The sequence below is a fragment of the Echiichthys vipera genome, assembly GCF_963691815.1.
Source record: "Echiichthys vipera genome assembly, chromosome: 10".
NCBI lineage: Eukaryota > Metazoa > Chordata > Actinopteri > Perciformes > Trachinidae > Echiichthys > Echiichthys vipera.
Window position 1 is genome coordinate 32,271,686 of NC_139835.1, and position 11,434 is coordinate 32,283,119.

The following is an 11,434-nucleotide window of genomic DNA, read 5'->3' on the forward strand; positions in this document are numbered from 1 at the left end:
ATATTACAGTGATTATTTAACAAAACTGGAACAAAACATGAGAACACGTGTTTATTTACCAGAGTTTATTATTATTATTATTATTATTATTGTTATTATAATTATTATAAACAACAACAACAACTTTATTTGTGCAGCAGAGTTAAAATAATAAATACAATAAAATAAGAAAAAATATAAAATATGTGACATAAAAAGGGCTTAAAGCAAGAAATCAATGTAAAATAATATTTAAAAATATTTAAAATAATAAAAATCAAACAAACGAGAATTCAAGTAAAATAATAATAAAAATATATTTTTAAAAATAATAAATAAATATTAACAGGGACAGAATATTCAAACCTAATAATATTTAATATATATATTATTGTTATTATTATTATTGTTAAAGGGGAGTTGGCCGTGATGCATCATGGGAACTGTAGTCCGTTCAGTCCGAGCTGACACACACACACAGACACACACACACACACACTCACTCACACACACACACACACACACTCACACACACACACACACACTCACACACACACACACACACACACACACACACACACACACACACACACACACACACACACACACACACACACTCACACACACACACACTCACACACACACACACACACTCACACACACACACACTCACACACACACACACACACACACTCACACACACACACACTCACACACACACACACACACACACACACACACTCACTGTTCCATGTGCTTCTGCAGCCTTTGTCCCGGGCGCGTGGACCCGCGCTGGTCTTTTCCTTTGTCACGGCGTCAAAACACCAAACACTTAATGATGGATCCTGTTTGTGGATCCAGATCCAGAGTTCTGACCCAACGTGCTGCGACAACAACGCCAACATGTGAATCACGACTCCGACGCATTTGAATAACAAAGCTGCGTTTGTGAGGAGGCGGAATAAAAAGCCCTGAAACCATGGGGGGTCTCTCCACCGGAGACCATGGGCAAGGTGAGTGCAGTCCCCTCTCTGCGCACGTTAGGCGCCTCTGCTGCTTCTGCTCCCCGTCACACGCCACGCTTTTGTCCTCCGTCAGATCATCTTCTACGAGGACAAGAACTTCCAGGGCCGGAGCTATGAGTGCGGCAACGACTGCCCGGACCTCCACTCCTACTTCAGCCGCTGCAACTCCATCCGGGTGGAGAGCGGCTGCTTCATGATCTACGAGCGCCCCAACTTCATGGGCCACCAGTACTTCATGAGGCGGGGCGAGTACGCCGACTACCAGCGCTGGATGGGCTTCAGCAGCTGCATCCGCTCGTGCCGGATGATCCCGCTGGTAAGAGACGAGGAGGGGCTCCGGGGCAGGGGGGGTCAAAGCGGTCCAGTAAAGGGGGGCGCTGGGGCTGCAGGTCTTCATCCAACCGAGCAAAAACACCTGATCCAACAAACCAAACGTGTGCACGACTCGGGTCAGATGTGTTCTTGCTTGGTTTGGATGAAAACCTGCAGACACAGCGCCCCCCTTTGCTGGACCACTTTGCCCCCCCCCCCCCCCCCCCCCCTGATCTAGCGTGTGTTGTTGCTGCGTTTGATGGGAAGACGGCGTCTCCTTTGCTCCCGCAGTACCGAGGCTCCTACAGATTGCGTATCTACGAGAAGCCCGACTTCAGCGGCCACATGATGGAGTTCATGGATGACTGTCCCTGTGTGTCCGACCGCTTCCACCACCGCCACGTCTACTCCAGTAACGTCATGAACGGCTTCTGGATCTTCTACGAGTACCCCAACTACCGAGGCCGGCAGTACTTCCTGAGGCCCGGGGAGTACAGGAGGTACCGCGACTGGTGCGCCACCTGCGCCATCGTGGGCTCCTTCAGGAGGGTCACCGAGTTTTAGCCGCCGAGCGAAACTTGCTGTAAATATCAAACACTTAGTTTATTAAAGATGTTGAATTTTTAATCTCCTTTGTGAAAGTGTTTTCATTCGTCGACGTGTGATTCCCATCGGCTGTGCCTCACGAGGACGCCGCAGAGGACGCCTCACGAGGACGCCACAGAGGACGCCTCACGAGGACGCCACAGAGGACGCCACAGAGGACGCCGACGCTCTCTCTGTGTGTTTGCAGATCCTGTACCAGAACCACCAGCAGCCACGACTGTACTGCAGTAAATAAACGACCCGTCAAACCCTGTTATACTCGTGTTCACTGTTGTGGAAGTAGATTCTTCAATAAAGGTCAACTGACAGGATCAGCTTTTCCTCCGTGGTTTATTTTCCTCTGCAGACAAAAACACGTTCACTCCTGCGTCCTCACAAAGTCAGAGTCTAACAGGAAATGACGACGTGTCAAATCTCACAGAGTCTTTTAGGGAGAGGGGCCGGACGAGCTGAGCCTCGGTTGGGTCTTTAGAACTTTAGTCTTTAGACCAAACACAAACATCCCTCAGACATTACAACTCTGAACCTCTGTCATCACACGGTCTCTAACACACGGTCCACACAGGCCAACGTCTCTAACACAGCGTGCAGAATCACACATGTGCCGTTACACCATCATGAGTCTGTTATTTGCATCACCCATTAAAAAGGTTCAACAGAGGAGACACTGAACTGAGTCTGACCGGACAATTGGATGAATGAAGGGGAAATAAAGTGAGTTCTGACCGAAGTGTCCATCCGACAAATGTCAGAAATAAAACATCAGACGTGACAAATTATTATTCCAGCAAAGTTGGAACGACTCTTCTGCTCCTCGTGGTTTCAGACGCCACATGAACGAAATCCAGACTTTAATATTAGAAACTCAGCTTTCACATAAACCTGCAGAGCATCAGCAAAGTTTAAAGGGTCGTTCCAAAGAAAAGGTGTTTGACTTCTCATTTCTCCTCTTTTTATCACTTTCTCTCCTGTTTTTCACTGGAAACCAACGTTTCAGCCCGTTTCCATTCCCACAGCGTCACATACGCCTTTAATCCGGGCGTATCCAACACACCGGGCTTCCAACTGTAAACCTGACCTTTGAGATATTAATATTATCATTAATCAATAAAGGGGCGACACGGTGGTGTGTTGGTTAGCACTGTTGCCTCACAGTGAGAGGGGTTCCTGGTTTAAATCCCTGCTGGGGCCCTTCTGTGTGGAGTTTGCATGTTGTCCCCGTGTCTGCGTGGGTTTTCTCCGGGTTCTCCGGTTCCTCCCACAGTCCAAAGACGTGCAGGTGTTGGGTTCATTGATGACTCTAATTCACCCGTAGTGTGAATGGTTGTCTGTCTCTGTTCGTCTCTATGTGTCCTGTGATAGACTGGCGTCCTGTCCAGGGTGGACCCCGCCTCACACCCGATGTCAGCTGGGATCGGCTCCAGCCCCCCACGACCCCGACAGGGACAAGAGGCTGAAGATGAATGAATATTAATCAATAATATAATATTAATGCTCAAGGATGAAGAATGACATGTGTAGAGAGAAGGTCGCGGGGTGTGGTTTTAACCATAACCCACAGTCTTTCCCTGGTGTTTTGATGCGTACCATAACCACGTAGTTTTAGCCTAACAGCCTGGGGGGGGGGGGGGGCGGCTGGGGTCTCCTTGCCTCAGGCGGGATGTCGTGCGAGGCCTAAGACTTACGAAGGAAGCTGAACACCAGAGCGTTCACTGCACTTACTTCAAACTGACCCCCTAGGGCCCCAAAGACCCCTCAGTGCTACAGTGTGAGAGCCACTAGACCCCTTTTATTTAGGGGCGTCCTCCCTCGAGGCCCAGATGATCCGTGGCGTGCTTTAGTGTGATTGCCCCCCCCCCCCCCTCTCCTGCGGCCCCGGCCCGCTTGCTCGCACATTACTGTAAAACAATGATCCAAGGTTTTTGTTGTTCAACTGTTTTTTAATATTTCCATCTGACCAATCCTGCTGCAAACACGCTCAGGACCGGCGCCGATGCTCACGCACACGTTCCTGCTCATACACACACTCATACACGTGCTCTGTGCTTGGTACACATGCACACGCTGGTGCAAGTGTTATCTGACAGCGACCACCAGGGCCTTCTCGTTGCATACATTGAGCATAACACCTGGGCCCCTGGGCGCACGTCTTTCTGAGGCCACACTTTCCCATATCTGTCCTTCCTTCCTTCGTGCAAAATCATGCAGCTGATTTGTCAAAATCTGTCCGTCTGGCTTAAGATGTTGGGATGTAAGTGTTAATGTTTCAATTTACTTCGGGCGCACTCCCACTGTGCCTCCGTCCCGTGCCCCAGCACGTGTCACGGCTAAAGTCTGGTTCCTTTGACCAGTGTGAGTGCAACCGTACCACGTCTAGGAGCGGCACGCTTGCCGTCCACGGCAACCGTTTGGGAGAGGTGGGCTTTAGTAAAGCACGTTTGCACGTGTACGAGCACGAGCGTGCGCACGTGTACGAGCACGAGGCCTACGGCGGCTCTGAGGTCATTTCCTGTGCGCCTGTTGGGACGTAGAAAAAAGAAGGAGGGACCATGCGCGGACATTTCAAACAATGGCGGTGAAAGGCATCGCCATGACGTCATCAATGCGTGTGACGTGTTACGGCGTGATGACGTATAGGCAGCAAGAAGCATTCTCCGAGGCCCAGGTAGTGTGAGTACAAACGGGCCTGGAGGGGGGGACAAGGACCCTAAAGCACGGGGCCCGGGACGGAGGCACAGTGGGAGGGCGCTCTGAGTCTATTTAATATAAAGCTGATTCATGAATCATGACTTGTATAAGCTCCTCTCTGATTGGTCGACGTGTTAAATTCATAATTCAGGAGAGAAATCAAACATCGTTACGTTCCTGCTTTATTTCTTCATAACCAGACAATAAAACAGCATCATATTTAAATATAACTGTAACTTATAAAGTTAGGAAACGTAACGTTAGAAACAAACACACTTGGAAAAACGTGCTGGAGTGAGAGCCGTGTGGAGGCAATCGCCCTTTTCTGTGTCAGTGTTTCGAGACCTTTGATATTACTCACTAACATTTATACATTAGGAATTAATTCATATGTTTCATAAATATAATTAAACATAAAGTCACGCAGACGGGTGCACAGGACGACGCGTTCGTGTTAAAGCAACAAAGAAAATCAGATGTTTTTCAGCATCAAATGGGTAAAAAACGACTTTAATACACAAAAGCAAAGAAAACATTCGTTAAACAAACTTTAAACAGTTTAAACAAACATTATGTCTCATGCATTTATATGTATTTATGATATTCACACATATATACACATGTACACATATCTCCTAACAACTGCAGTGATTTCCCATCCACTGCTGTTTCCACAGCACGAGTAAATGCTTTGCAGTCATGTGCATTAGCTTGAACACGTGCAGTTTATGGATTCGGTGCTGTTTGATGTTTAACGGCCGTGTATCAACAAAACAGTGATCAGTTAAAATAACATGAGATCTCTTGTTTTTAGTGATTCTGTTCATTGACACGTGGATTTGTTCTCCGTCGTCGGGGAAACTGTCAGAGAAACACAAAGTCAGTGCGTTTGATTCTCTACAGGAGCTGAATGTGGGTCCAGGTTCTGGGTTCCTCAGGCTCGGTCCCAGCTGAGTCCTGCCGTCACGCTCACGATCGGACCACACGTGCAGAACCTTCTCCCTGTGGAGCAGGTGGAGCTCAAACAAAGCTGATGCTCATAAAAGACAATGCAGATGATAGCTGCCAGAAATGTATGGATGGGGCGCCATTGTTACACGTCAGCAAAAGTCAAAGTGCTCATTCATCAGCTTTGCACATTTGAATAACAACACGTCTTTGCCCCGGGCGCGTGTATAAAAAGGGCCCGGAGTCGTGGAGCTGGCAGAGCAAGTTGAACCATCCACCGGGAAAAACCACCACCACCATCATGGGCAAGGTAACGGGATGTTTACTCGTGTTTCCACGTCAAAGCAAAAGCTTTTACTCAGTGAAACACATCAGAAGCTCAGTTTAGCACTGTCTGATTATTGAACCCAGCCTCTCTCCTGCACACAGATCACCTTCTACGAGGAGAGGAACTTCCAGGGTCGCTCCTATGAGTGCATGAGCGACTGCCCCGACATGTCCTCCTACCTGAGCAGGTGTCAGTCCTGCAGGGTGGAGAGCGGCTGCTTCATGGTCTACGAGCGTCCCAGCTTCATGGGTCAGCAGTTCTTCATGAGGAGGGGCGAGTACAACGACATGCAGCGCATGATGAGCATGGGAATGATGTTCGACTCCATCAGATCCTGCAGAATGATCCCCCACGTAAGACGCCTCACCCACACACCACTGTGATCTTCATGCATTGTGACTTGAGTGACTATTTACATGTTCCCCGTGTCGTTTACAGCACAGAGGTCAGTTCAGGATGAGGATCTACGAGAGGGAGAACTTCGGAGGTCAGATGAACGAGCTGATGGACGACTGCGACAACATCCAGGACCGCTACCGTATGTCCGACTGCATGTCCTGTAACGTGATGGACGGCCACTGGCTGATGTACGAGCAGCCCAGCTTCAGAGGCAGGATGATGTACCTGAGGCCCGGAGAGTACAGGAGCTTCAGGGAGATGGGCATGAGCGGCCAGAGGTTCATGAGCATGAGGCGCATCACCGACATGTGTTAGACTTCTGTATTTGACTTCAGTAAATAAAAACATATGTAATTCATAACCATGTGTCACACGTTTGATTCCTCTGTGTGTTTGTCCTGCACACAGCACTGACTGTTGCTATTATTGAATAAGTCCAGACAATAATAAAGAAGATTATTAGAATAAAACATTTAAAACATGAATACAATAAAATAAAGAAGACAGGCGAAAGCAGTCTTCCTCATATGGGGGTACATGTTCCCCTGGGGGTACTTTGGAGTACTGCAGGGGTACATGTTCCCCTGGGGGTACTCTGGAGTACTGCAGGGGTACATGGACCCCTGGGGGTACTTTGGAGTACTGCAGGGGTACATGTTCCCCTGGGGGTACTTTGGAGTACTGCAGGGGTACATGTTCCCCTGGGGGTACTTTGGAGTACTGCAGGGGTCCATGTTCCCCTGGGGGTACTTTGGAGTACTGCAGGGGTACATGTTCCCCTGGGGGTACTTTGGAGTACTGCAGGGGTCCATGTTCCCCTGGGGGTACTCTGGAGTACTGCAGGGGTCCATGAGACTGAAAATATGACCCATGCATGGATCCTAATTCCCCATTTCATATTTAGCATCCCTGTTTTAACTGCTGTAAACAAATGCAATCATGGTTTATGGTTGGAACGTAGCATTAGCATGTTTGTATTTTAAAGGCTTTATAAAGGACCCCCCCCCCCCCCCAACAAGACTGTTCTTGCGTTGTCAGGGGTACTTGGCTGAATAAATATTCCAAACTGGGCTGAAGGACTCAGTTATTGCTGAAGGGATCAACTCTTAAGGACACTTTGTTAGTTTGTCCTCAAAGCAGCTTCAGTCCAAAGCAACTGTACTTGGTTCTTTGTCAGGAAGACGTTTCACCTCTGATCCAAGAGGCTTCATCAGTTCATGTACACATCTGACCAGGACCAGGACCAGGACCAGGACCAGGACCAGGACCAGGGCCAGGCTGGACTGGTCAACTAACTGGTGTGAGATCCTGGTCTTTAACCTCTCACAAGGCCAGATCTGAACCTCAAAGAACAACTGTTCACAAAAGCCTCCTGTGACTCCAACGACGGTAGTTCAGACTCAATAGAGCACTGACCAAGTCCAGACCTACTTCCCACCAAGCACTGGACCAGGACCAGGACCAGGACCAGGACCAGCACTAACCAAGTCCAGACCTACTTCCACCAACGACTGTCACTCCTAAACGACGGTCGTTGGCACTTGGAGCACAAAGGGTTCCAGTGACATCATCGACCTGTGAGAGGTTAAAGACCTGGATCTCACACCAGTTAGTTGGTCCAGTCCCAGCCTGGTCCTGGTCCTGGTCCTGGTCCTGGACCAGTCCCAGCCTGGTCCTGGTCCTGGTCCTGGTCCTGGTCCTGGTCAGATGCGTACATGAACTGATGAAGCCTCTTGGATCAGATGTGAAACGTCTTCCTGACAAAGAACCAAGTCCAGTTTGCTTTGGACTGAAGCTGCTTCAAGGAGAACGACGGCCTGAACACATGAGAACCTTCACAGACTTTGTTAGTTTGTTTGTGTGAGCGTGTTGTTTTAAACCCCACATGTTTGATGGTGAATTGCAAACAGCCTCTTATTGTTTCTTGCCAAATATTCCCCGGCTCGTTGTCTCAGTCCGGCGACAGCACGTCAAAGTCAGCAGAGCTCACATTTGCATAGTTGGGCATGTGACGCTGCTGCTTCCTGCATCAGTGTGAAACTACGTCGGTGGCGCTTTGGCGTCCTGCACGCTCACATGATGTGTTGGGGGAGAAAGGGCCTCATGGTACGAGGTCTCCCCCCTTTTCATGAGCTCACCCTTTTTCTTGCAAACACCTGAATAAGAACCCGATGTTTCTGTCTTCTCTTTGTAAAAACTGGGCTTCTGTTGCATCGCATCATCGCCGAAGGCGCTCCAAGTATTCTAGAGACTCGAGTGACGCTGTGTTTGTTGGAATAAACATTTTAATATGCAACAAGGAGGCGTCATCTCCATGTCATCACTTGCACTTATACCCTACAGCGCGCTGGGGGCGAGCGGCGTGCAGCTTTGTCTCTTCGTGGTCGTGTTGCATCGCTGTGGGCAGGTTTTGTCTCTTTGTTGTGGTGATTTTGTGTCGACTTGTCCGGGGCCATGAGATCAGACGCTGAGGCTGAACGCTGTGACTGTTCGATCTCTAAAGGCGCACTCACACTGTCCTCCGCACCGCGCCAAAACAGGTTTTTCAGCTAAAGTCTGGTTCCTTTGACCAGTGTGAGTGCAACCATACCGATTCTAGGAGCCGCACGCTTGCCGTCCACGGCCCGTTGAGAGAGGTGGGCTTTAGTAAAGCACGTTTAGTTGGTTTAGCCCGTGTGTTGGTGACAGACAGATGGTTTATCCAATCAGAAAACCAGGATTTTCACCCCTTCACAAAGATCTTTAAACCAGAGTTCACATGGATCTGCTGAGACATGAGAGCCTGGAGACTCAACCATCTGAGTCAGGTTCTGTGAACTCACCATTAGCTGCTTATTATTCTCTGACCTTCCCGTTGATACACAGATATTTATGTATTTTACATATCTGTGCATTGGCCGACGTTGTCCGTTCAGGAGTCCATCCTTTGCCGGACGAGTGTCACATAAATGTACTTTACACGTGAGTTTGAATGGTTCCAGCCAGTTTGCTTTATATTAAAGACAAAGTTCATGAAGTTTCATGTCAAACAAACAATAAACAGATTAAAATATTCTTTAATAAACAGAAACAATGGTGTGCGGTCTGAGTCATGTTGTTAAGCCTGGGTTAAACAACAGCTCACACAGTAAAGTCAACATGCAGCATTATTCATCATTCATCATCACAGTTCTGCTGCAGATGCCAGAGAACTGCGTCTAAAGCAGGGACGTCAAAGTCAAACACATCCGAGGGGCGGACGGGTTCAATGTTTATTAAAACACATTAAAATGATGCATTTAACCTGTTGAACCAAGACCTAACACCGGCTCACAGACACAAACAAACGTGTCGTGTACATTAAATGAATAAAGCAACATTTTCTTATGACTTTAGTGATTTAGAGGAAACATTTTCAACAAACAGCAAAAAATAAAATGCCCTTCAAAATAAAACGTGTTCCTTAATATCAAGATAAAGACGCAGCTGTGTGAACATGTGCTCGGCCTCCCACCGAGCTTCAAACACCCTGTGCTCATCGTCCACCTTCTCTTTAGTCACTTGCGGCGCTGCAGTGAGTTCGTGGGCTGCCGTTGCATTGTGGGTAATGTAGTTTTGATGCGTGATACCACCAGCAGGCGGCTGTGGCGTGCGGCCGGTTCTAATACTCATCAAATATCATCCCGGGGGCCGAGGTCATTCATCTGCGGGCCGGATCTGACCCCCGGGCCTTGACTTTGACACCTATGCTCTAAACCCTCTCTGTGTCGGGTTCTTTCTCATCCGTCACATGTTTTAAAGAACTTCTGCGTGAATGTGCGGTTTACTCAGAGATCACCTCGCGTGGGTTCAGTTGTTTCTGACCGAACAGTTGAGAAAACGGACCATTGCTCCATCAGCTGGACCCTGGTTCTGGTCTGGAGCCAGAACAAAAGCACGCACCTGTGACCTCTCGTCCCATTGCTCCATCAGCTGGACCCTGGTTCTGGTCTGGAGCCAGAACAAAAGCACGCACCTGTGACCTCTCGTCTCTTTGTGTGTCACAATAAAAGCACCGTAACGTCCATCGACTGTTCTGAACGTCAGCCTTTTTGAAAAGCTGCTGCGCCGCCCAGATGACAAAAGACGCGTGTGGTTATTGTCCACAGGGAGACAGGACTCTGTATTGTGTTATTGTGTGTGTTGTGTGTATTGTGTTATTGTGTGTGTTGTGTTATTGTGTGTATTGTGTAACTGCAGCGTACAACAGAACATATTCATGTGCAATCATGTGACATTTATTCTACATGTTGCTTTTCATCTGTTTTTGCAGTGATCATATTTCTCTGATTCAGTACATTGGACTCTGACTGCTTCACACTGATATACTGTAAATATACACACACACACACACACCACACACACACACACACACACACACACACACACACACACACACACACACACACACAAACTAGTAGTGTGATGTTGCCATCTGTTTCCGTCTTCATGTCACGAGTAAAACATGTTAAAGCATGTTTCACTTGTTGCTCCGTATCGTTTCTGGTGACACGGTGGTGTGGTGGTTCGCACTGTCACCTCACAGCGAGAGGGTTCCTGGTTTGAATCCCAGCTGGGGCCCTTCTGTGTGGAGTTTGCATGTTGTCCCCGTGTCTGCGTGGGTTTTCTCCAGGTTCTCCGGTTTCCTCCCACAGTCCAAAGACGTGCAGGTGTTCGGTTCATTGATGACTCTAAATCACCCGTAGGTGTGAATGGTTGTCTGTCTCTGTTCGTCTCTATGTGTCCTGTGATAGACTGGCGTCCTGTCCAGGGTGGACCCCGCCTCACGCCCGATGTCAGCTGGGATCGGCTCCAGCCCCCCCGCGACCCCGACAGGGACAAGAGGCTGAAGATGAATGAATGAATGGTTTCCTTCTTCTGGGCACTTTCACATCTCTGGGTCCACTCCTCCCAGATGTTGTGAGAGGTTTCCTGTCTTGGCCTTTTTTGTTTTGTGAAATTCATTTTATTTTGAAAAACTAATCCTCCTTCCTCCTGTGGTCTGCTGATCCCTGATTACCTGAGTGTGTCCACCTGTGTCTTCCTCCCTCATGTGTTCACAGTCCTCGTCTTCCTCTAACAGAGTTCATCGTCTCGTGGTGAACCTGCAGCCGTCGCCGCAGCCTTGTGT

The 11,434-nt window shown here is 48.5% G+C and overlaps 2 protein-coding genes across 2 annotated transcripts; both read left to right on the top strand.

Annotated features, from left to right (window-relative positions):
* Nucleotides 1-983: 983 nt before the first annotated feature.
* On the top strand, nucleotides 984-1,880 carry LOC310952505 (gamma-crystallin M2-like; the record flags this gene model as incomplete). Its single annotated transcript, XM_083921123.1, has 3 exons — nucleotides 984-992; nucleotides 1,078-1,320; nucleotides 1,608-1,880. 3 exons carry the CDS (start codon nucleotides 984-986, stop codon nucleotides 1,878-1,880), a joined length of 525 nt encoding a protein of 174 aa, XP_083777249.1.
* Nucleotides 1,881-5,990: 4,110 nt separating this feature from the next.
* On the top strand, nucleotides 5,991-6,600 carry LOC310952601 (gamma-crystallin M1-like; the record flags this gene model as incomplete). The annotated part of the gene is made up of 2 exons (XM_083921249.1): nucleotides 5,991-6,239; nucleotides 6,325-6,600. The coding sequence occupies exons 1-2, from the start codon at nucleotides 6,036-6,038 to the stop codon at nucleotides 6,598-6,600; spliced, it is 480 nt and encodes a 159-aa protein (XP_083777375.1). The 5' UTR covers nucleotides 5,991-6,035.
* Between the last annotated feature and the right edge of the window lie 4,834 nt (nucleotides 6,601-11,434).